General features: G+C 42.1%; 1 protein-coding gene across 1 annotated transcript in view; it reads left to right on the top strand.

Annotated features, from left to right (window-relative positions):
• LOC112264961 (zinc finger protein ZFPM2-like) overlaps positions 1 to 26,615 on the top strand; it is a 113,750-nt gene that overhangs the window by 61,535 nt on the left and 25,600 nt on the right. Inside the window, exon 5 of the mRNA XM_024441897.1 lies at positions 13,397 to 13,517. Within this exon, the coding sequence (XP_024297665.1) occupies positions 13,397 to 13,517 (121 nt within the window). The remainder of the gene's footprint in view (positions 1 to 13,396; positions 13,518 to 26,615) is intronic.

Raw genomic sequence — 26,615 nt, 5'->3', positions numbered from 1 at the left:
TCATGAACACATACCACGCTGCATTTTGGTCTGCTCCTTACGACGATCGTGACACCTAGTTTTAGAGATATTCAGGAATAGTTTAATAGTGGCCAACCATTCTAAAACGGATTGCAACTCTTTGTTTGGGGTTGCGATGATTTCACTAGCTGTGGTTGCTGACATGTATATGGTTGAATCATCAACGTACATAGACACACAGGCTTTGTTTAATGCTAGTGGCAGGTCATTAGTGAAAATAGAAAAGAGTAGAGGCACAAGAGAGTAGTCCTGTGGTACACCACACTTTACATGTTGAACATTAGAGAAGAAAACCCTCTGTGTTCTATTAGATAGCTCTGAATCCATGATATGGGAGAGGTTGAAAAGCCAGAACACACACACTACCTTTCTAAAGTTTGGGGTCACTTAGAAATGTCCTTGTTTTTGAAAGAAAAACACTTTTTTTTGTTCATTGAAATAACATCAAATTGATCAAATACAGTGTAGACATTGTTAATGTTGTTAATGACTATTGTAGCTGGACACGGCAGATTTTTAATGGAATATCTCCATAGGCATACAGAGGCCCATTATCAGCAACCATCACTCCTGTGTTCCAATGGCACGTTGTGTTAGCTAATCCAAGTTTATAATTTTAAAAGGCTAATTGATCATTAGAAAACCCTTTTGCAATTATGTTAGCACAGCTGAAAACTGTTGTCCTGATTAAAGAAGCAATAAAACTGTGCTTCTTTAGACTAGTTGAGTATCTGGAGCATCAGCATTTGTGGGTTCGATTATGAATTCAACAATGAGTGGTTGACAATTGGAAGGAATCAGTGACAGTGGCTAACTGCAAGCATTGCAAAGCAATCACTAGCATGCTATTCAGTGGAGTGGCTGTGTGGTCCCAAATCTGGGATTAAGTGTCCCTTTTCCAAATATAAAATGATTTGTGCCGTGCTCAAAACAACTGTTAACTCAGAACTGTGAAAACTTGACTTCAGTGAGTTCAAGAGACTGGGAATTCTGGGAAAAACGAGCTCCGACTAGGAAACAGGTTTTGAACAGTCATCCAACTCTGAATTGTAAATCGGGAACTCGGGCCTCTTTCTAGAGCTACAACCTGAAGACCAATGACGTCATTATGATTCGACTTTGTTTTTTTCTGAGTTCCCAGTTGTCTTGAAAGTACCATAAATCCAGAGAATTCAAGACTTTGATGACAAAATTTGCCCATGATGGACCGCCATGCCACCTTCCTGTTCAAGTGAGCACAGCACAACAAGGTGAGTCCAAAAATGTCTTCTATGCTGCTGCATAAATGACGTAGTATGACAGGGAGATATATATATACTGTAGCTAAGAAAGTAATACTAAGTGTATGTTGTGTAGTAAGCTGCTAGTAGCCCATGTGCCACACCCTAATAATTTGGTCTATTTACCCCTCTTAATTTTGCCAACTGTTCTGACTTGATGGTGCACATGTAGCCTATAACCTGTTTTATAGAATTGTAATCATCAAATTTTGTAAGAGCTTTCATTGTCTACTTATAGGCCCCCCTTTATTTATCCTACAGTTCTGACTTGGTGTACAGGGAGAACACTGTAAGAACGGACCATGTTCTGAATTCTGTCGCTGTACATTTCAAAAGTGCTAAACAAATAGTTATATTGACTACGTCCGTCCTAGTTCACTCATTAATGTCTTAATCGAAATTATGGATTGCCTCTCATCCGCTTGTTGTCCCATTATGCCATAGTTTGTACATATCAAATGTCATTACAAAACCACATTTGTTTTAGCAAGTCAGCCAAATCGGTTATGTTTTTCTAAAACGCAGTAAATGAGCCAAATGAACTGTTTGGCTGCCAGACAAAACTCTGCTGATAGCCAGGTGTAGCAGTGGTAAGATGGTGGGACTGCTGTTGGGACAGCTTTATGTAGGCCCCGTTTGTCAATATTATACTCCAATTATTGTATTGTTTAGTGTTGTGTTAGGTTGTGGCTTTGCTTGTATTGCATCCCACTTTTTACATATATATTTTTTTGCTCCACCAAGACTCACATGCTAAAATCACCACTGGGCCATTACACTATGGTCAGTACATCCAATGGGTATGGATATAGCTTTGAGCAGAGTTCTGTAGCACTGGTAAAAATGTAATCAATACATGTATATGATATAGTTCCTGTACTGTTTATAAACACCCTGGTAGGTTTATTAATAACCTGAACCAGATTACAGGTACTGCTCAGGGCGAAAAGGGTCCATATCAGGGGATATCTTTACATGACAAGTGTTTTAATGTTCTAGAGAATACAGACCATTTCCAATGCATGTTTTCAGTTTTGTGGATATGCACCATATTCTGACAAATTCTGAATCCAGATGTGCCTTTTAGACAAATATGATATTAGGATATAGGATATATATTAGGATGATATTAGGATTCGTCTGAATATCACACATGGACATTCAATATCATAAGAGATGTGACATCCTATTTTCTCTCTTAACGTTGACACATACTGACTGTATACATCAAACATCTGTGTTTTGTGAAGATATGAAGCTACACTACATGACCAAAAGTATGTGGACACCTGCTCGTTGAACATCTAATTCCAAAATCATGGGTGCTATAACAGTCTAGACTCTTCTGGGAAGGGTTTCCACTATTTGTGGGAACATTGCTGTGGGGACTTCCATTCAGCCACAAGCATTAGTGAGGTCGGGCACTGATGTTGGGCGATTAGGCCTGGCTCAATGTCGGCATTCCAATTCATCCCAAAGGTCTTCGATTGGGTTGATGTCAAGGCTCTGTGCAGGCCAGTCATGTTCTTCGACACCGATCTCGACAAACCATTTCTGTATGGACCTCGCTTTGTGCACGGGGGCATTGTCATGCTGAAACAGGAAAGGGCCTTCCCCAAACTGTTGCCACAAAGTTGGAAGCACAGAATCGTCTATAATGTCATTGTATGCTGTCGCATTAAGATTTCCCTTCACTGGAACTAAGGGGCATAGCGAAACCATGAAAAACAGCCCCAGACCATCATATTCCTCCTCCATCAAACTCTACAGTGGTACTATGCATTGGTGCTGGTAGCGTTCCTCTTGCATCCGCCAAACTTAGATTCGTCCGTCGGACTGCCATATGGTGAAGCGTGATTCTTCACTTCTCCAGAGTCCAATGACAGCGAGCTATACACCTGTCGTGTCTTTGGCTATGCCAGATTAATTGCTATGACATGCTATTCTATAAAATACTTTCTCCGTAATTAATATCACCTGATTGAGCTAATCAGGTAAATGTAATTAACTAGAGAGTCGGGCACCACAAAATAATATTTATAGAGCTGTTATCTTCCGAATAAACTCTTAAAGATTTAGCAATATTTTACATCAATAGCAGTCAACATTAATCGTCATCTTACTTCAGTCTCATCTGAAAGTTGTAAATTCTTGGTTATCTGCAAGAATCCTGGCCAACAAGTTGAATCAGCAATACAAAATTGGGTTTAATTATTTATTTACTAAATACCTAACTAATCACACAGAATAACATATACAAAGAATTTATTATACCTGGATAATTCTTTACATCATGGGAAACGTCCCTAGCGGGCGGAACAGATATGACAGGTTGTTACACAAAGGAAAAGGGGCTGGGTTTGAGTGAAAGAGCGGGACACTGGAACGGAGGCGAAGCTGTGCTATCGTAAATACAGTATCTTATTTGGAAAAGGAAAATGCAATAAATATTTACTCTGAGCTGCGCTTCAGTAGGTTGGTGGTAGATGGGAGACCGTGTTGCCAAACCGAGTCCTCTGTCCTTTGAAGAATGTTTCTGGTGGTCACTTGGATAAGTTGTAGTAAAGTCATTGTGTGGTAGATGGGATACTCTGTCGGTTCCTTCCTAACCTGTGTTTGCAGCTGCGGTCGCTAACTCAACGGCTAGGAGGTATCACTTCTGTCGTGAATAAGAGTTCAAGGTTCATACCATTCGCAACCAAAGCTCACGCTGATGTTGGCTTCGTTCTGTAGTTATTATCTGAACCATTCTGACATGGGATCGTCATCTCACATCAGCGGAACAGGAAGTTATGTTGTCGTCAAGAGCTTATATAGGAAGGGAGAAAAGGGGTGTGTGTCATAGTTTACAACCTCTGTCTCTTCACGTGGGCGGGCCACTGAGTGAGCAGCTCTAATTTATGAAAACCCACATCTCACATTTTAGAAGCTAAAATCCCATTTCATCCCATCACAAATAATTTCATATTCAAACATTTAAATTGAAAGACAATTCCATGTGAATCTGATAACTGATGTATAGACTTTCCACTGTGGAGTTTGTCATCTTATCATTGATGAGAGTGGCTCAGATGACAACCGAACTGACATCATATTCATTAAGTACCACTGCATATGTTCAATTGTTCGGATTACCAGAATATATTTCATTTCCCCCCACATTCTGACATTCCCAGAATCTCTATGTTAACCAAGGGGTTTTGCAAATGTAACCATAGTAGGGGTAGAGAGCGGAAAAGGGGGGTAAGAGGTATTTATGACTGTCATAAACCAACCCCCAGGCCAACGTCATGACACACCCATTCAGCCGACGGCTGGCATTGCACATAGTGATTTTAGGCTTGTTTGCGGCTACTCGGCCATGGAAACCCATTCGGCCATGCAAACCCATTCGTCGGGAGCTTCATGAAATTTTCATGAAACTCCTGACGAACAGTTCTTGTGCTGCCGTTGCTTCCAGAGGCAGTTTGGAACTCAGTAGTGAATGTTGCAACCGAAGACAGACTATTTTTACATGCTACGCACTTCTGTGAGCTGTCCCATTCTGTGAGCTTGCGTGGCCTACCACTTTGCGGCTGAGCCGTTGTTGCTCCTAGACGTTTCCACTTCACAAAAACAGCACTTACAGTTGACCTGGGCAGCTCTAGCAGGGCAGAAATTTAAGGAACTGACTTGTTGGAAAGGTGGCATGCTATGACGATGCCACTTTGAAAGCCACTGAGCTCTTCAATAAGGCCATTCTACTGCCAATATTTGACTATGGAGATTGCATGGCTGTGTGCTCGATTTTATACACCTGTCAGCAACATGTGTGGCTGAAATAGCCAAATCCACTAATATGAAGGGGTGTCCACATACTTTTGTATATATAGTGTATATTGATTCCAGATAAGCTTCTTTTGGCTGCGGTCCATATCCAAATATTTTCGATATGCTGAAGATAAGGACAATTCCTAATGCATTTCTGTGTTTTCATCACATGCTCAATCATTTCACAAATATGAGATTCATATTTTTCTTTCATGCACATAATTTTGGGATTTCCTCCAGATATCAGACCGGATACTGACTCATTAGATATTCTGAGATAGGCCTTTTTGGACATCTCATGTACTTTATTTGATGACAAATACTGACGGTATTGTACATTTTCTCACCACGTACAATGCTCTTGAATGAGGTCCATATCAGAATATAGCATTTTCTAATGATATGCATTTTCTGATACTTATTTTAGTTTTAAGGACATGCTCAATAATTTGACAAATATTAAATCCATATAATTCTTTCAGATATTAGCTATAATTGTTGTATTCCCTGTGGATAAAGGCGCAGGCAAACCTCAAGCTAAAGGCACTGTAACTGGCAGCCTAGCAACTAGAATCATGTATTTTCTGCTGTGGAGTTCCAACTGTCATTTTTTATTTGGGGGCCACAAATGAGTATGTAAACAGTGTGTGGTAGAGCTGACAACTGGAGAAACAAAAGAAGTGAGAAGCTGATCAGAAAACACCTGAAAGAAGTTCAGTACATTGCAATAAATCCGGGTATCTCAAGCACACCGGTAAAACACTGGAGTTGCAGTAATTAACATTTACCACCAGATGGCATCACTATCATCTTACACCCATTACGTCTTCCCTTTTATAAAATAGAACAGGAGCTGCCAATTCACGAACAAAACAAACTTAGTAATAATTTCCAACATGAACAGTTTAGCTTTTTTCAGGTATCAACACATTTTGATAGTCTCTTCACTTTTCCTATTTAAAAAAAAATATCTCTGTCTGTCAACAATCCCGAATTGGAAACCTACAGATTAAGTATTTTTGGTGGCTTGGACAGACGCCTGCAGCGTGAAAAGACAAGGGGCTTGTCTGCGAGGACTGCGGGTTCCCGCACAGGCGTGTCACCTGACTGTCTAAGGGGAGTATTGATGGGCGAGGGAGTGGCTCACCTGTGATCCGCTGGTTCTTTGCCCAGTGCCTCAGGCCCCATGTGACTTGCTGGGGTTCCGTCCTTTGTCACACGAACCCTATGACCATCAGGGTTCTGAGTAGAAATCACAAGTGCAATATAACAAAACACAGCTTAGCTTGTTGTTAATCCACCTTGTGTGTCAGATTTCAAAAAAGCTTTACAGCAAAAGCTATCCAAGCGTTTATGTTAGAACATCTCTCTCAGCAGACAAAACATTACAAACAGCTAGCAGCAAAGTAGATTGGTCACGAAAGTCAGAAAGCAATAAAATGAATCGCTTACATTTGATGATCTTCGGATGTTTGCACTCATGAGACCCAGTTACACAATAAATAACTGTTCCTTTTGTTCAATAAAGATTATTTTTATATCTTTTTATATTCAAAATACCTCCATTTGGTTGGCGCGTTTTGTTCAGAAATCCACAGGCTCGAGCGGTCACGACGGGGCAGACGAAAATAGTAGTAGAAAATAGTATCCGTAAAGTTCGTAGAAACATGTCAAATGTTTTTTATAATCAATACTCAGGTTGTTTTCACAATAAATGTTTCAACCGGACAGTAGCTTTTTCAATAGGAGAGAGAGAGAAAATGTCTGCTCCAAGCTGTTGCACATGCAAAACTCTGCTGGCACCCAGCCATCCACTGACACGATGTGATCCTTCTCACTCATTTTTCAGAATAAAAGCCTGAAACTATGTCTAAAGACTGTTCACACCACGTGGAAGCCATAGGGAAAGGAATCTGGTTGATATCCCTTTAAATGGAGGGACGGCATGCAATGGAACAGGGAGATTTGTTTCTCTTAGGCACTTCCTTGTTGGATTTTCCTCAGGTTTTCGCCTGCAATATCAGTTCTGTTATACTCACAGACAATATTTTTACAGTTTTGGAAACTTTAGAGTGTTTTCTATCCTAATCTGACAATTATATGCATATTCTAGCTTCTGGCCCTGAGAAATAGGCTATTTCATTTGGGTATGTTTTTCATCCAAACATCAAAATACTGCCCCCTACACTCAACAGATGGAGCCCCATATCAAAATATTTTTCAACCAGCACAGGCTTCATTAAATTAGAAATAGCGATTAAATATTCAGTTGTTTTTTGAAATTCTTCCTCTGATTTACAATCCAAAGGGACCCAGCTACAACATGCATGGTTGTCTTGTTAGATAAAATCCTTCTTTATATCCCAAACAGTCAGTTTATCGCCATCGATTTGAGTAATCCACTCGTTCAACATGCAGAGAAAGGAATCTTAAAAGCTACCCCTCAACTTTGTTAAGACAAGTCAAAATGCATTTCTAGTTAATCATCGGGTACCCTAAAATGTAATTAAACAATAATATTTAATACGGAAAGAAGTATGTTCAATAGGAAAGCAAATTTAGCAGGTGCGCTTCGTCGCGCTCACCCACAGACTGATTTCCAACTCTGACTCCCAGTACTAAAACTCAAAATTCTTCCTCGTTTGGGAAGAAACATGTCTGGAACCTTGAACAAAGATTGTTGACATCTAGTGGAAGCAAGAGGAATTGAAATCTGGGAGCTGGAATTGCATATGCCCCACAGCTTTTCAGTGTAAGAGCATGGGATCTCAAAAAAAAGGTTTTCAGGTTGGTTTTTCTTTGCTTTTCTCCTACTGTATCAACTGTGTTATAGTCTCATACATTATTTTAACATTTCTACAAACTTCAAAGTGTTTTCTATCCAATGGCACCAATTCTATGCATATCCTGGCTTCTGGGCCTGAGTAACAGGTACTTGAGTACTTTGGGCAAGTCAGTCAGACAGGAAGTGGAGAAAAATAGACCTTAGCCTGAAGATGTTCGTCACACACATTATCAAGCATTGCACACAAATTATCCAGATAATGAATGAGCCCCAGCCTAAAACCCCAAACAGCAAGCAATGCTGATCTAGAAGCATGGTGGCTGGGAAAAACTCCCTAGAAAGAACATTGTTTGACTAATAGAATCAGTCAAACAGGCATATGTGAGTGTCAGTTGGTGTATGTTTGTGATGTGGGGCTAAAGCTACTGACCCGGAAGCTAGGCTCTCTCTCTTCTCCCAGTCTTTTGGGAGGTCGGGTGGATAATTAGTCTGTCGTAGTGGATGTTAGCAATGTCCCACTGCTCTCTGGCAGCTTTCATGGCTGGGATAAGTTATTTCCGCCTCTGGTGCACAGTTTCTGAGTAGTCCTCGTTGAGGATGATGTTGGTTCCTCTCAAGTTCTTGGCTTTTTACAGGACAGACATTTTGTCCTTAAACCCTAGGAACTTGATCAGTATCGGCCTGGGTCTTTCACCTGGGCTGGTTACAGGGTTTCCACCTCAATCTTCCTATGGTCCATCTGGAGCTTTTCAGTGATCAATTTTCATACTTTCTCCTCAGACTCGGCTTAGTTCTCATGTGAAGACTCTGGTATGCCATCCACAATGATGTTATGACTCCTGGATTGTCCCTGTAGATAGTCTGTTTTCCCAGGTATTGTTAATAATGATTCACAGACAGTGCTGATGTCATCTCGCATGGACTTACAGTTAGGTGTCATATTGCTGCAAGTCTCTTTCAGGACATCCACCTCTCCTTGGGAGAACTGCAAATTGTTCTTAATGTCCTGGACCTCTCTGGTCAGATCATCCATTATTTTATTAGTTGAGTTCATCAGTATTTGGACAAAGCTCTTCAAGTTATTTTCCTGTTGTTGTAAGAACTGCTTGTTTAAAAGATCCATCACCTGTGATAGAGAAACACTGTCTTTTCCGTTACTCCAACAGGCTTTGGTTTTGGATGTCATGGTAGCAACGTAGGTCAACACTGGTACTCCATGCAGTTCCAGACAGGGCAGGTTGCAGGGCAGATGGAAACAGCAAGACACAGAAGGGATTTGACAGCCACAAGCCTGGGACAATCTGTGGCCCCAGCCACAAGGGATAACCGTGTCGCAGGCTGTGTGATGCTGAGGAGTATTTATGTCTGTAATAAAACCTTTTTGTGGGGAAAAACTCATTCTGATTGGATGGGCCTGGCTCCCCAGTGGGTGGCTGATTAAATTGGTGGCTGACTAAATACTTTTTTGCCCCACTGTATATATATATACAGTGGGGCAAAAAAGTATTTAGTCAGCCACCAATTGTGCAAGTTCTCCCATTTAAAAAGATGAGAGGCCTGTAATTTTCATCATAGGCACACTTCAACTCTGACAGACCAAATGAGGGAAAATAATCCAGAAAATCACATTGTAGGATTTTTTATGAATTTATTTGCAAATTATGGTGGAAAATAACTATTTGGTCACCTACAAATAAGCAAGATTTCTGGCTCTCACAGACCTGTAACTTCTTCTTTAAGAGGCTCCTCTGTCCTCCACTCGTTACCTGTATTAATGGCACCTGTTTGATTGAACTTGTTATCAGTATAAAAGACACCTGTCCACAACCTCAAACAGTCACACTCCAAACTCCACTATGGCCAAGACCAAAGAGCTGTCAAAGGACACCAGAAACAAAATTGTAGACCTAAACCAGGCTGGGAAGACTGAATCTGCAATAGGTAAGCAGCTTGGTTTGGAGAAATCAACTGTGGGAGCAATTATTAGGAAATGGAAGACATACAAGACCACTGATAATCTCCCTCGGTCTGGGGCTCCACGCAAGATCTCACCCCGTGGGGTCAAAATGATCACAAGAACGGTGAGCAAAAATCCCAGAACCACACGGGGGGACCTAGTGAATGACCTGCAGAGAGCTGGGACCAAATTAACAAAGCCTACCATCAGTAACACACTACGCCGCTAGGGACTCAAATCCTGCAGTGCCAGACTTGTCCCCCTGCTTAAGCCAGTACATGTCCAGGCCCGTCTGAAGTTTGCTAGGGAGCATTTGGATGATCCAGAAGAAGATTAGGAGAATGTCATATGGTCAGATGAAACCAAAATAGAACTTTTTGGTAAAAACTCAACTCGTCGTGTTTGGAGGACAAAGAATGCTGAATTGCATCCAAAGAACACCATACCTACTGTGAAGCATGGGGGTGGAAGCATCATGCTTTGGGGCTGTTTTTCTGCAAAGGGACCAGGACGACTGATCCGTGTAAAGGAAAGAATGAATGGGGCCATGTATCGTGAGATTTTGAGTGAAAACCTCCTTCCATCAGCAAGGGCATTGATGATGAAACATGGCTGGGTCTTTCAGCATGACAATGATTCCAAACACACAGCCCGGGCAACGAAGGAGTGGCTTCGTAAGAAGCATTTCAAGGTACTGGAGTGGCCTAGCCAGTCTCCAGATCTCAACCCCATAGAAAATCTTTGGCGGGAGTTGAAAGTCCGTGTTGCCCCGCAACAGCCCCAAAACATCACTGCTCTATAGGAGATCTGCATGGAGGAATGGGCCAAAATACCAGCAACAGTGTGTGAAAACCTTGTGAAGACTTACAGAAAACATTTGACCTCTGCCATTGCCAACAAAGGGTATATAAAGTATTGAGATAAACTTTTGTTATTGACCAAATGCTTATTTTCCACCATAATTGGCAAATAAATTCATTAAATATCCTACAATGTGATTTTCTGGATTTTTTTCTCATCTTTGTCTGTCATAGTTGAAGTGTACCTATGATGAAAATTACAGGCCTCTCATCTTTTTAAGTGGGAGTACTTGCACAATTGGTGGCTGACTAAATACTTTTTTGCCCCACTGTGTGTGTGTGTGTATATATATATATATATATATATTTTATTTTTTATTTTTTATTCTTTACACCAAATACAAACATACATATATACGAACAACAACTTACAGACGTACACAAACAACAACAATCTCCTCTGCCCAGACCTGCATGCTCACAACCTCATCCCTAGTGCCTGCATTATTGTTTGCCACATGGCCTTAAATTGTATCAATTTGTTTTTCTTGGTCTCCCATGCTATATCAATAAAAAATGATTCGATTTTTCCATTGTGTTAAGGACGGCAGATTGATCAAACTTTTTCAATAGAACACTTTTTCAGTGACTTTCAAAACAACAAACTGTGCTCTCCCTCGTTCCGCGTTGCCTCTCAGTGAATAGAAGAAGAAACATGGAAGACCTATATCCAGTTGCTGTTAAAAAAACGGAACCATGACCTTTCCCTGGATAAGTAGTGAGAAGCTAGAATGACATATTGAAGTCAACATTCTAGCTATGTTGAGGACAACCTCCCTGCAAAAAAACAGCCCAGTCTGACCATGAGATGGCAAGCCCCTACTGCTGCTGAGGCCTGATAAGTGTCCCTCACCCCTGCCTCTCATCTCCCACGCACGGTGCAGTGCCAGGGCCCTACGACAAAACCCTGTCAAATTAGCCAACCAGGTGACTGAAGAGATGAGGGAGAAGAAAAATGGCAGCATTCAGCAGAAATGCAGATTTCTGGCCTATTAGGCTAATGAAAGATTAATGCTATAATTAAATAAAATGTCTGAGAACAAATTTAGAGAGCTCTTTCTTCCATGGTTGAATATAGCCAAATCTTTTGTTAAAATACTGGCTAAAAATGTTCCTTAGGGACACTATAATTCACATGATTTTACGTATAGCTGTTATCGATATGATATATCTTGCTCATCTTATTGTCTAAAGTGGACAGCTGCCTGCAGATCCATGTCATCATCTAATGACATACAAATCTATGCATCAGCTGGGTGTGATACATTCAGTCACAATGGCTCAGGATGAGTTAAATGCATTCAATTGTACAACTGACTAGGTATCCCCCTTTACCTTGTATGTATGCAGAATACTTAGATACTTAAAGCTACAGCCTGGAATCTGGGAATGCGTTTAATGATCATTTCAATTCTTGATATAGTATACTCTGTCACTACCATTTTGTTCTTTTTTGAATCCCAGAATGTAGCTTTAAAACCAGTGTGATCTGGGTTGTATGGGAACAGACCCCTTCTTCCTTCTTCTAGAAGCAGTCATTGATGGTATACCAGCCTGTTGCTGAACATGAGGTAGAGATCAGCTCACAGAGATACATTGGAACTTATGTCCTGACCTGATCCACTCACTGTGATCCTAATCTAGCGGTTGAAAGTTCACGTTAGATTGAACAGTCGGCCAAAGTCTAGAAAAACTAAAAATCAATGATGGTTATCTTGTAATGGGAGTCAACTTGTTGTTATATTGATTTTCATTTAACGACAAGGTTCCTAAAACCATGGCAGAGGCTGTGTCTGAAATGGCACCCTCTTCCATAGAAATACATTAAATGTGTTATTTTTAATTACATGCACTACATGCACTTATGCACATTCAATATGCCATTGTCAAAAGAAGTGCACTATATAGGGAATAGAGTGCCATTTCGGATGCACTCAGAGTCTCTACAGTACACACAGTTGGATATAGATAAGTTCACTTCACTTCAAGGATGCCCAGCATTGCTGTTTAGCTCAGAGGAGAGGGTCAACTTGTTACAGATTAGGAACACTTACATTTAGACAGAGAGTAATGTGTCAAGCAGTGGTATTATGTCTATGTCTCTTTGAAAGCACATTAAACCACTCTTTATGAGAAATTACATACCATATCTGAACTAGGCAGTAAGTGAAATATAGTCCAAGATATTGACACAATCATTTATCCCTGCATTGTGATCTGTAGACCTGGGTCACTCTTTTGAAACGCACACCAATTCTTTAGATTCTTTCCCTTCCCTTCCCTGCCAGTCTTCAGGAGGCAGCGTCGATGGTACAGATAGGGAGGTACAATGTGTCTAAAGATCACTTCTAAAGCAGCTCTCCTCCCTTCTCCTTCTTCTCCATCCGAACTCTCTTCAGGATTCTAAAGCACCCTGAAGGACAAGAAAATTCAAAAGAGCCCCGTAACCCCATTGTCACTGAGGACAAATTCGAGTGACGGTCTAGGCCTGGGCTGTACCCCATAAGACACTCCCCACCACACACACCACACATGCCATCCTTCAATCTCACTGTTAGGTCAACTGTGAAAAAGACTATGAAAACTTTCCATAAGAGCCACAGGCCTGATTGATGAATGAGTGATCACAGGTTTTTAGACAGCAAAATGCTAACTTACCGCCAACGTCTTTCCTGTCCTTCAGAGTGCCCTGTCCCCAAAGCGGCCTGTCCCAATGGTTCTGACTGGTGGTCCCAGGTGGCTTCAGGACATCACCTGGCTGGCAGCAGAAGATGGCAAGAACAACTGTGTAGTGTACAGCATAGGTACGTACCCTATTTGTTCTTTCACTAACACTGTACTATTGGGAACAGGTCTCCTTCGTAATGGTGTCTATCGACCTGACGGGACTTCCAGGTTTAGTAAAAGCTAGAGTAGAAAATCTTGTCTTTAACACAAACTGTAGTAATCAACTTCCCTGGAGACTGTGAGAGCAGGGATGTGTCTTTGGGGGTCTTTATATATAGTTGAAGTTGGAAGTTTACATACACCTTAGCCAAATACATTTAAACTCAGTTTTGCATTTGAGTCTATTTGTTCTCAGTTGACCATTTTTTAAATTCAAGAGCAGCAAGTTTTCAAGACACCAACTATCGTTTATTGTAAGAAGTGGTGCATTTATTCAACATATTACTTCCTTTACAGTTTTCAATGATTCTGTATATTTAATGTTGTTGCTTAATATACCGCTTACAGTTGCAATTCGTTGTCATAAAGAAGAGTGTTGTCCTTGATTTTCAACTGTAAGCTGTCTGTATATTAAGCAACATCATTGAATCTATACAATCATTCCATATTAACAACAAACATAAACATGACATTTCCATGAAATTAACACCCCTAAAATGTGTAGGCATAATGTTAATAATTCACTTCAGTTATCATTGTTTGACGAAATCAAATCTCTAAATGCTTTTTAAAATATGAAGACTTCAGGCAATGAGAAGCTTTTCAGGTCACTATCAGTTATCTTAGGACACAGAGCAATACTGAGAGTGAAGAATAACAGAACATCTCCACCAATGTCATATTCTATTATCAGTCTGTTGAAAGAGAATTGCATCCTGAGGGAGACTCCACAGACACAGCATCGACAGCAGCAGCCAGTCAGTGTGCTGCGATTGTGTTTAATTAAAACACAACAGAGATGAACTGAATCATGGTTCTCAGAGGGAAGTTAGTCATGAATTGTACACAGCGGTAATTGATTGGGTTTAGCCACAGGTTCTGTCGTTATAGTCAGGCTGGATAGAGACTGGATAGGGTGGCAGAGGATCAGACAGAAAACAGAGGTCTATAATCTATAGCTGGGCAGTGGGTAATTCTGTCACTGAGATAATGCCACTGTACAGTAGATTGGCTGTGGATGGGTGATTTTAGAAGATGTTTTTAAATATTGATAGTTTACTCATCTGATTTATTGTAGCTACTGTAACATGCTAATACTGTATTCATATTTAGTGGACAGATACACGTGACATAGGATGGTATGTCAACAGACTGTGGTATGTAACGATTAATGAGGAATTTCTCACTGATCATTTGGACAAATTACAATTTAGCAGGTGTTTGCATATTTTCAAATCTTGGAATTGGAGGGGACATTTGGCCCATGGTTTGGCTCTGATGCATTTACTCAAGATTTTAGTTTTGGGTTTCTGAGATTAATACTGTATATGCCAACTGTTCTTGGTGTTTGTTTCAAAACACATTTATAAAGCAGGGTGCCTCACATAATTTCATCTTTGCTGGTGACTTCAATGTGACATTCTATAGAGGTTTTCAATGCCTTTTACGATGAGGTGCATTGCTTTAAAATAGTTTTTCTTTTAATCGTGTCAGGATTTGTTACCAGATTTGATTGTGAGAATTCACTTAAACAGAAATGGAGAAACAGAATCTCTTGCTCCATTGACTCCCGGTGCCAAAATGGCAGCACATATTATTTATGTGTTTTATATATGCTCTCTATACTGTCAGAAGGCTTTTGGCTTATCTTGAATGACTGTCAGGGCCTGCATGGGATGTCAGAGGAAAGGAAGGAAATATATGAGATTATTAAGCTTGCTGGATGTTGTCGGGAAGGTCTGATGACACGTCACAAAGCCTGGTTTGATCAATGCTGGACGAGGTGACAAGACTTAAGTCCTTATCGTGCCCTAGTCCCTGATGCTCGTAGACGGTTGTTAGGACTAGGCAGGGGGTTTAGACTGTTCATTAGATGGGAGCTAGGCTCTAGTCGCTGCACTTAGATGTATCATCGCTCCCCCGTCTCGCTCCTCCTCCCTTCATCCCCCTTCTCCCTGACTGATATGTGACAGCCTTATGGAAGTTGCTTGCTCTGAGGAAACATAATGGAAGTGCGGGGTCGGGACGCAGCAGGGTGAAACTGAGGCCAATGTCAGAAAAATGTCTGGCGTTGCAACAGGGAGATAGAAATTGGTAGTGGCTTATCAGTACAGTTCCTGTTTTGGGCGATGGCAGGCTGTTGTAGCATCTAGCTGTATTACGTATGGAGGCTGTGCTTTACAGTGGTGCAGGTATACAGTAATATGCTGCAGCTATGTATTTTTCAGATGTTGTAAAACTGGGTCGAAATAGTAGTTACAGTAGTGGGTCTATATTACGTACAGATATAGGTAATACATTATGGCGCAGCTGTGGTTTGCAGTCAAATGTCTTATTGGATCTTGGATGTTGTAGAAGTTTGATATCAATGTTTTGCTTTCACACTCCCACACTTTGATGAGGAAGTGAGAAGTAACAGCACCAGAGATCCTGGCACAGGGAGTAAAACGTAACAGCCCCAGAGATCCTGGCAGAGGGAGTGAAAAGTAACAGGCCCAACAGGAATAATCCTGGCACAGAGATGGGCAACCATCCTGGATAGAGGGAGGGAGAGAGAGAGAGAAGGAGGAAAGTATCTGACAGGACAGGAGGAGTGATCCCTTAAGCTTTTCAGGAACAGAGGATGCCTCTCTTTGTATTTCCCTCTTTCCTTTTTTTAACCACACAAAGATTATGATGTGCTTTGTCTTTTATTATACATCATGCATATCCCTCTTAAGTGTTCCAGAGCATTCCTACTTACCTCAAAATAGCTCATTTTTAAATGCAATTAAAATATCTGTATGCATGAATATGCTACAGTACCACCTCTTCAGTTTAAATTATGAAAATGAAAAACATTAGGATTACATTTCCAGGAACATAATGATGTGTTAAATGTGCCTAAATTTGATCATAGTGTTACTGGTTACACTAACCAAGGACCAACTAACTAGGGCTACGTCCTTGCTGTAATCAAGCAAGAGCCAGGGCTTACACAGTAACTAGATGCCATAGATCAAATGATGTATCCTCTACCCACAACCAACTTTACAACCTCCTGCACCAACCGTGGCCACAGAAAAGTATAGTGTAGTATACCGACACCCTGAGAGTAAACCTGGCCAGTCTCTGTTTGACTGATCAGAGCAGAGATACACAACATGACCAAAAGTGGAGTTGGTCCCCCCCTTTGCTGCTATAACAGCCTCCATTCTTCTGGGAAGGCTTTTTACTAGATGTTGGAACATTGGTGCAGGGACTTGCTTCCATTCAGCCACAAGAGCATTAGTGAGGTTGGGCACTGATGTTGGGTGATTAGGCCTGGCTCGCAGTCGGCGTTCCAATTCATCCCAAAGGTGTTCGTTGGGGTTGCAGCTGTTCGTCGGGAGCTCCATTTCATGAAGCTCCCGACGAACAGTTATTGTGCTGCCTTTGCTTCCAGAGGCATTTTGAAACTTGGTAGTGAGTGTTGCAACCGAGGACAGGCGGTCCCGTTCTGTGAGCTCGGGTGGCCTACCACTTCGCGGCTGAGCCGTTGTCGCTCCTAGACGTTTCCACTTCACAATAATAGCACTTACATTTGACCGGGGCAATGACTTGTTGGAAAGGTGGCATCCTATGATGGTGCCACGTTAAAAGTCACTGAGCTCTTCAGTAAGGCCATTAATTCTACTGGCAATGTTTGTCTATGGAGATTGCATGGCGGTGTTCTCGATTCTGTACACCTGTTAGCAGCAGGTGTGGCTGAAATAGCCAAATCCACTAAGTTGAAGGGGTAAAAAAAATAAAGGGAACACTAAAATAACACATCCTAGATCTGAATGAATGAAATATTCTTATTAAATATTTTTTTCTTTACATAGTGGAATGTGCTGACAACAAAATCACACAAAAATTATCAAAGGAAATCAAATGTATCAACCCATGGAGGTCTGGATTTTTTAAATATGTTTTATTTATTTCACCTTTATTTAACCAGGTAGGCTAGTTGAGAACAAGTTCTCATTTGCAACTGCGACCTGGCCAAGATAAAGCATAGCGGTGTGAACAGACAACACAGAGTTACACATGGAGTAAACAATTAACAAGTCAATAACACAGTAGAAAAAAAAGAGAGTCTATATACATTGTGTGCAAAAGGCATGAGGAGGTAGGTGAATAATTACAATTTTGCAGATTAACACTGGAGTCATAAATGATCAGATGGTCATGTACAGGTAGAGATATTGGTGTGCAAAAGAGCAGAAAAGTAAATAAATAAAAACAGTATGGGGATGAGGTAGGTAAAATTGGGTGGGCTATTTACCGATAGACTATGTACAGCTGCAGCGATCGGTTAGCTGCTCAGATAGCAGATGTTTGAAGTTGGTGAGGGAGATAAGTCTCCAACTTCAGAGATTTTTGCAATTCGTTCCAGTCACAGGCAGCAGAGAACTGGAAGGAAAGGTGGGTGTTGGCTTTAGGGATGATCAGTGAGATACAGTGATCAGTGAGATACACCTGCTGGAGAGCGTGCTACGGGTGGGTGTTGCCATCATGACCAGTGAACTGAGATAAGGCGGAGCTTTACCTAGCTTGGACTTGTAGATTACCTGGAGCCAGTGGGTCTGGCGACGAATATGTAGCGAGGGCCAGCCAACTAGAGCATACAGGTCGCAGTGGTGGGTGGTATAAGGTGCTTTAGTGACAAAACGGATGGCACTGTGATAAACTGCATCCAGTTTGCTGAGTAGAGTGTTGGAAGCTATTTTGTAGATGACATCGCCGAAGTCGAGGATCGGTAGGATAGTCAGTTTTACTAGGGTAAGTTTGGCAGCGTGAGTGAAGGAGGCTTTGTTGCGGAATAGAAAGCCGACTCTAGATTTGATTTTCGATTGGAGATGTTTGATATGAGTCTGGAAGGAGAGTTTACAGTCTAGCCAGACACCTAGGTACTTATAGATGTCCATATATTCAAGGTCGGAACCATCCAGGGTGGTGATGCTAGTCGGGCGTGCGGGTGCAGGCAGCGAACGGTTGAAAAGCATGCATTTGGTTTTACTAGCGTTTAAGAGCAGTTGGAGGCCACGGAAGGAGTGTTGTATGGCATTGAAGCTCGTTTGGAGGTTAGATAGCACAGTGTCCAAGGACGGGCCGGAAGTATACAGAATGGTGTCGTCTGCGTAGAGGTGGATCAGGGAATCGCCCGCAGCAAGAGCAACATCATTGATATATACAGAGAAAAGAGTCGGCCCGAGAATTGAACCCTGTGGCACCCCCATAGAGACTGCCAGAGGACCGGACAGCATGCCCTCCGATTTGACACACTGATCTCTGCCTGCAAAGTAGTTGGTGAACCAGGCAAGGCAGTCATCAGAAAAACCGAGGCTACTGAGTCTGCCGATAAGAATATGGTGATTGACAGAGTCGAAAGCCTTGGCAAGGTCGATGAAGACGGCTGCACAGTACTGTCTTTTATCGATGGCGGTTATGATATCGTTTAGTACCTTGAGCGTGGCTGAGGTGCACCCGTGATCGGCTCGGAAACCAGATTGCACAGCGGAGAAGGTACGGTGGGATTCGAGATGGTCAGTGACCTGCTTGTTGACTTGGCTTTCGAAGACCTTAGATAGGCAGGGCAGGATGGATATAGGTCTGTAACAGTTTGGGTCCAGGGTGTCTCCCCCTTTGAAGAGGGGGCTGACTGCGGCAGCTTTCAATCCTTGGGGATCTCAGACGATATGAAAGAGAGGTTGAACAGGCTGGTAATAGGGGTTGCGACAATGGCGGCGGATAGTTTCAGAAATAGAGGGTCCAGATTGTCAAGCCCAGCTGATTTGTACGGGTCCAGGTTTTGCAGCTCTTTCAGAACATCTGCTATCTGGATTTGGGTAAAGGAGAACCTGGAGAGGCTTGGGCGAGTAGCTGCGGGGGGGGCGGAGCTGTTGGCCGAGGTTGGAGTAGCCAGGCGGAAGGCATGGCCAGCCTTTGAGAAATGCTTGTTGAAGTTTTCGATAATCATGGATTTATCGGTGGTGACTGGACAGCTGGGAGGAGGTGCTCTTGTTCTCCATGGACTTCACAGTGTCCCAGAACTTTTTGGAGTTGGAGCTACAGAATGCAAATTTCTGCCTGAAGAAGCTGGCCTTAGCTTTCCTGACTGACTGCGTGTATTGGTTCCTGACTTCCCTGAACAGTTGCATATCGCGGGGACTATTCGATGCTATTGCAGTCCGCCACAGGATGTTTTTGTGCTGGTCGAGGGCAGTCAGGTCTGGAGTGAACCAAGGGCTATATCTGTTCTTAGTTCTGCATTTTTTGAACGGAGCATGCTTATCTAAAATGGTGAGGAAGTTACTTTTAAAGAATGACCAGGCATCCTCAATTGATGGGATGAGGTCAATGTCCTTCCAGGATACCCGGGCCATGTCGATTAGAAAGGCCTGCTCACAGAAGTGTTTTAGGGAGCGTTTGACAGTGATGAGGGGTGGTTGTTCGACTGCGGATCCGTAGAGGATACAGGCAATGAGGCAGTGATCGCTGAGATCCTGGTTGAAGACAGCAGAGGTGTATTTGGAGGGCCAGTTGGTCAGGATGACGTCTATGAGGGTGCCCTCGTTTACAGATTTAGGGTTGTACCTGGTGGGTTCCTTGATGATTTGTGTGAGATTGAGGGCATCTAGCTTAGATTGTAGGACTGCCGGGGTGTTAAGCATATCCCAGTTTAGGTCACCTAACAGAACAAACTCTGAAGCTAGATGGGGGGTGATCAATTCACAAATGGTGTCCAGGGCACAGCTGGGAGCTGAGGGGGGTCGGTAGCAGGCAGCAACAGTGAGAGACTTATTTCTGGAGAGAGTAATTTTTTAAATGAGTAGTTCGAACTGTTTGGGTATGGACCTGGAAAGTATGACATTACTTTGCAGGCTAACTCCTCCCCCTTTGGCAGTTCTATCTTGACGGAAAATGTTATAGTTGGGTATGGAAATCTCAGAATTTTTGGTGGCCTTCCTGAGCCAGGATTCAGACACGGCAAGGACATCAGGGTTAGCAGAGTGTGCTAAAGCAGTGAGTAAAACAAATTTAGGGAGGAGGCTTCTGATGTTGACATGCATGAAACCAAGGCTTTTTTGATCACAGAAGTCAACAAATGAGGGTGCCTGGGGACATGCAGGGCCTGGGTTTACCTCCACATCACCCATGCGGAACAGAGGAGGAGTAGTATGAGGGTGCGGCTAAAGGCTATCAAAACTGGTCGCCTAGAGCGTTGGGGACAAAGAATAAAAGGAGCAGATTTCTGGGCATGGTAGAATATATTCAGGGCATAATGCGCAGACAGGGGTATGGTGGGGTGCGGGTACAGCGGAGGTAAGCCCAGACACTGGGTGATGATAAGAGAGGTTGTATCTCTGGACATGCTGGTTGTAATGGGTGAGGTCACTGCATGTGTGGGAGGTGGGACAAAGGAGGTATCAGGGGTATGAAGAGTGGAACTAGGGGCTCCATTGTAAACTAAAACAGTGATATCTAACCTGAACAACAGTATACAAGGCATATTGACATTTGAGAGAGACATACAGCGAGGCATACAGTAATCACAGGTGTTGATTGGGAGAGCTAGCTAAAAGAGTAGGTGAGACAACAACAGCTAATCAGCTAGCACAACAACAGCAGGTAAAATGGTGTTGACTAGGCAGAGAGGGTCGGACTAACTACACACACATTAACTACACACAGAGCCTGAGTGCGGCTGGGGCCGACAGATAAAACAAAAACAAGCAGAATGGAGTACCGTGATTAATGGACAGTCCAGCATGCATCAGCTATGTAGCCAAGAGATTAGTGTCCAGGGGGCAGCGGTGGATGGGACAGGGAAGCTAGACTGGCGAGTATTATCCAGGTAAAAAAAACTGGCTGGCTGTGCAGAAGGTAAAAGCCGCTAGCAGTGGCTAACAATGACTAAATAGCTTGTAGCTAGTTAGCTGGTTAGCTTCTGGAGGTTCTTGAATGTGTTCAAAAAATAAAAAATAATAGCGATTCCGTATCACATTGGGTGAGGCAGGTTACCGGAAGGTATAATCGAATTACAAATCGAAAAGAGATTGAAAGTAAATATGGGTCCAGTGAGTGGTTGGGCTGGCTGGGGACGCGGCGATTCAGAGTCACACTCAAAATTAAAGAGGAAAACCACACTACAGGCTGATCCAACTTTGATGTAATGTCCTTAAAACAAGTCAAAATGAGGCTCAGTAGTGTGTGTGGCCTCCACGTGCCTGTATGACCTCCCTACAACGCCTGGGCATGCTCCTGATGAGGTGGCGGATGGTCTCCTGAAGGATCTCCTCCCAGACCTGGACTAAAGCATCCGCCAACTCCTGGACAGTGTGGTGCAACGTGGCGTTGGTGGATGGAGCGAGCCATGATGTCCCAGATGTGCTCAATTGGATTCAGGGCTCTGGCAGTGCTCCGCCTGCTCCTCCTTGCCCAAAGGCGGAGGTAGCGGTCCTGCTGCTGGGTTGTTGCCCTCCTACGGCCTCCTCCACGTCTCCTGATGTACTGGCTTGTCTCCTGGTAGCGTCCCCATGCTCTGGACACTACGCTGACAGACACAGCAAACCTTCTTGCCACAGCTCGCATTGATGTGCCATCCTGGATGAGCTGCACTACCTGAGCCACTTGTGTGGGTTGTAGACTCCGTCTCATGCTATCACTAGAGTAAAAGCACCACCAGCATTCAAAAGTGACCAAAACATCAGCCAGGAAGCATAGGAACTGAGAAGTGGTCTGTGGTCACCACCTGCAGAACCACTCCTTTATTGGGGGTGTCTTGCTAATTGCCTATAATTTCCACCTGTTGTCTATTCCATTTGCACAACAGCATGTGAAATGTATTGTCAATCAGTGTTGCTTCCTCAGTGGACAGTTTGATTTCACAGAAGTGTGATTGACTTGGAGTTACATTGTGTTGTTTAAGTGTTCCCTTTATTTTTTTTGAGCAGTGTATATATAGTGTAGCTTCCTGCCTGCCTGTCAGATAATAACAGCATTTGCATTAAATGTCAATCCTGTGGCATCATCATCCCTGCAGTCTGCTCTGCTCTGCATCTCCTTATTATTTGAGCTTTGGCTGGCATGGGGATGAACCAGGAAAAGTCTCTGATTATCACCACTGAGTATGTGAGCTGTGGTAGTAACTATCAGCAGCCCGCTTTAAAGAATTTCCCTTACATCCTCAGTACATTTTTATAATAGCTTTTCAGTGACAAGGAACCATGTATGCTAGGACTCCATTTACGAAGTCTAAGCTAGCATCATAAACCTGTCAGGCACCATGCGGAGTGCTGGCTGAGCATCATGTCATGTGTTTTAATTATACTGAACAAAAATATAAACACAACATGTAAAGTGTTGGTCCCATGTTTCATGAATAAAATATCCCAGGAATTTTCCAATGCTTATTTCTCTCAATTTATTTGCATAAATTTGATTAATCGACTTAAAATGCTCACCTTCGATGGCCTCTGGCACACTGACAAAATGTGCTCTTCATGTATTAATTGCGGTTTTAACTGTACTGGGCTGATTGTGTCGTGTGGGTTGTGTACAGAGTGCCCCAATGTGGCGGTGGGTTATGGTAAGGGCAGGCATAAGCTACGGACAAAGATCCCGTGGACCATTGTCGTGCCAGCCATCCACCGCCATCACCTCATATTTCAACATGATAATGCCCAGCCCCATGTCACAATGATCTGTACATAATTCCTGGAAGCTGAAAATGTCCCAGTTCTTTCATGGCCTGCATACTCACCAGACATGTCACAAATTGAGCATGTTTGGGTTGCTCTGGATCGGTGTGTACAACAGCGTGTTCCAGTTCCTGCCAACACCCAGCAACGTCGCACAACCATTGAAGAGTGGGACAACACTCTACAGGCCACAATCAACAACCTGATCAACTCTATGCGAAGGAAATGTGTCGCGCTGCATGAGGTAAATCTCACCAGATACAGATACAGATACGCCCCTACTTCCTTTTTTAAAGGTATCTGTGACCAACAGATGCATATCTGTATTACCGGTCATGAAATCCATACATTAGGGCCTAATTAAGTTATTTCAATTTGTGTTTGTATTTATTATGGATCCCCATTACCTGTTGCCAAGGCAGCAGCTACTCTTCCTGGGGTCCAGCAAAATTAAGGCAGTTACAATTTTAAAAACATTATAATACATTCACAGTTTTCACAACACTGTGTGCCCTCAGGCCCCTACTCCACCACTACCACTTATCTACAATACACAATCCATGTGTACGTGTGTGTATAGTGCGTATGTTATCGTGTGTGTATGCATGTGTCTGTGCCTATGTTTGTGTTGCTTCACAGTCCCCGCTGTTCCGTAAAGTCTATTTTTATCTGTTTTTTAAATCAAATTTTACTGCTTGCATCAGTGACTTGATGTGGAATAGAGTTCCATGTAGTCATGCCTCTATGTAGTACTGTGCGGCTCCCATAGTCTGTTCTGGACTTGGTGACTGTGAAGAGACCTCTTGTGGCATTTCTTGTGGGGTAAGCATGGGTGTCCGAGCTGTGCGCCAGTAGTTCAAAAAGACAGCTCGGTGCATTCAACATGTCAATACATCTCATAAATACAAGTAGTGATGAAGTCAATCTCTCCTCCACTTTGATCCAGGAGAGATTTATAGATTTATTACAAGATTTAATTGAGGTTTAGGGTTTAGTGAAAGATTTGTCACAAATACAATGATTTTAGTTTTAGAAATATTTAGGACAAACTTATTCCTTGCCACTCACTCTGAAACTAACTGGAGCTCTTTGTTAAGTGTTGCAGTCATTTCAGTCGCTGTAGTAGCTGATGTGTATTGTGTTGATTCATCAGCATACATAGACACATTAGATTAACTCAAAGCCAGTGGCATGTCATTAGTAAAGATTTATAAAAGTAAGGGGCCTAGACAGCTGCCCTGGGGAATTCCTGAATCTCCCTTTATTATGTTGGAGAGGCTTCCATTAAAGAACACCCTCTGTGTTCTGTTAGACAGGTAACTATTTATCCACAGTATAGTATGGGGTGTAAAGCCATAACTAGGACTGTGGTGGTCCCAAAATTTTGTAAGCTGGTGATTGTCAAGCAAATAACTGTCGGTCTCACGGTAATTGAATGTTAATTAACATAAACACATTTAGCATCTCCTTGATTCCACAAGCCATTTTAAAAAGTCTAATAAATCCATGTAATAAAGCCTACACCTTCACAATAAATCCATTATTTATTTCAGACAGGTCTAAAGAAGCTTGATATAAAGAAAATGTAGTCTATTTTAGAATAAAAAAAATAGCATACTCTGAGTTGTCCTTATGTTAGGTCCTGGTGTGGCTATGCCAAATGGCTGTGGGCTACACAATTTAATTTAGCAGACAATATTTGCTTATAATTCTGTGGCATTATTTTATAGTATGAAGAATACAATTGAACAAAGCTGAATAAAATATAAATATAAACAATTTGAAGGAGTGCGCACATGCGGCTATTCTGTGTTGAGCGGTTAATATATAAATAGGTACTTCTCTATGCTTAATTTAGAGTTATTCATATAACTTTAGTTGTTCTACAAACGTTGCTCTATATGTTTATATTTTTATATGCATGTAATGGTTTCATTATAAAGGTGCATATTTATAGTGAAAATTATCTCCCCAAACTTGAAACGCAAACACTGCTTATAGTTAGGCTCTACACCCCTTGTAAAGCAGATGAATGTGCTTCATTTGGCTACTTTAGTTGTGATACAAATTATTATTAAATCATTATTATTAAATCAAATTATTATCAAATTATTATTAAATCATTATTATTAAATCATATTAAATCATATGGGCTAGGCTACATGAGGTGTGCGACTGATTCGAACAAGTCACAAAAAAAAGGCATTGTTTCTTATGCTGGGCATCAGTCACAAGTGGCATCAGTCACAAGGCTAATATTATCACCCATCAGACTGTTCTTGATTTAATCTCGTCTTTACATATACTAAATAATGTTATTTTATTTAGAATGGACCATTATCATGCACCTGTATCGAAACAGGGGCAGCAGGAAAAAATAGATGTAATCTATGGACTTAAATAGTGAATGGAGGACGCTTTTCCCTGTTGTCACGGCTGGCTGAAGGCCTGGACCAAGGTGCAGCATGATAAGCGTACATTTTCTTTATTTAAAAATGACGCCGACAAAACAAAGAACAAAACCGTGAAGCTTTGGGCTATGTGCCCTGAACAAAGTCAAAATTAACTTCCCACAAAACAGGTGGGGGAAAAGGGTACCTAAGTATGGTTCTCAATCAGGGACAACGATAGACAGCTGTCCCTGATTGAGAACCATACCAGGCCAAGACATAGAAATACAAAACATAGAAAAAAGGACATAGAATGCCCACCCTAGTCACACCCTGGCCTAACCAAAATAGAGAATAAAAAGCCTCTCTATGGCCAGGGTGTGACACCCATGGTTTATTTTCATGCCAGCCAGGTAGGCTATACTCCTGTTGTAAATAGAAGAAATGTACTTAATATTAGGAGAAATAAATGAGATGAGAAATAAATATAGTAGGCCTAACCTGTAGAATGCCGATGGGCACCACATCTTTTTGTTAGAGGCCATCACTCTGTTTTCTCCCTCAATTGCATAGCCTATAGAAATGTTGCGCAACATGAGCTCATGGGCACTCGTGAAGTGTTTTATTAGATTTTCGAATACATTTTCATTGATGTCAGACTGATTAGAGGGGCAATAGAGTGCTGAGTACCAGGCAGTTAGTAAGTTTGGCAGGCTACTAATGACCATCAACAGCAACAGCCCTAGCCATAACACATACAGTGCCTTGCGAAAGTATTCGGCCCCCTTGAACTTTGCGACCTTTTGCCACATTTCAGGCTTCAAACATAAAGATATAAAACTGTATTTTTTGTGAAGAATCAACAACAAGTGGGACACAATCATGAAGTGGAGCAACATTTATTGGATATTTCAAACTT

Source organism: Oncorhynchus tshawytscha, linkage group LG13 (assembly GCF_018296145.1).
Source record: "Oncorhynchus tshawytscha isolate Ot180627B linkage group LG13, Otsh_v2.0, whole genome shotgun sequence".
NCBI classification, from domain to species: domain Eukaryota; kingdom Metazoa; phylum Chordata; class Actinopteri; order Salmoniformes; family Salmonidae; genus Oncorhynchus; species Oncorhynchus tshawytscha.
Note: the sequence above shows the minus strand (reverse complement) of the source record. Positions and strands in the feature narration are given on the sequence as shown.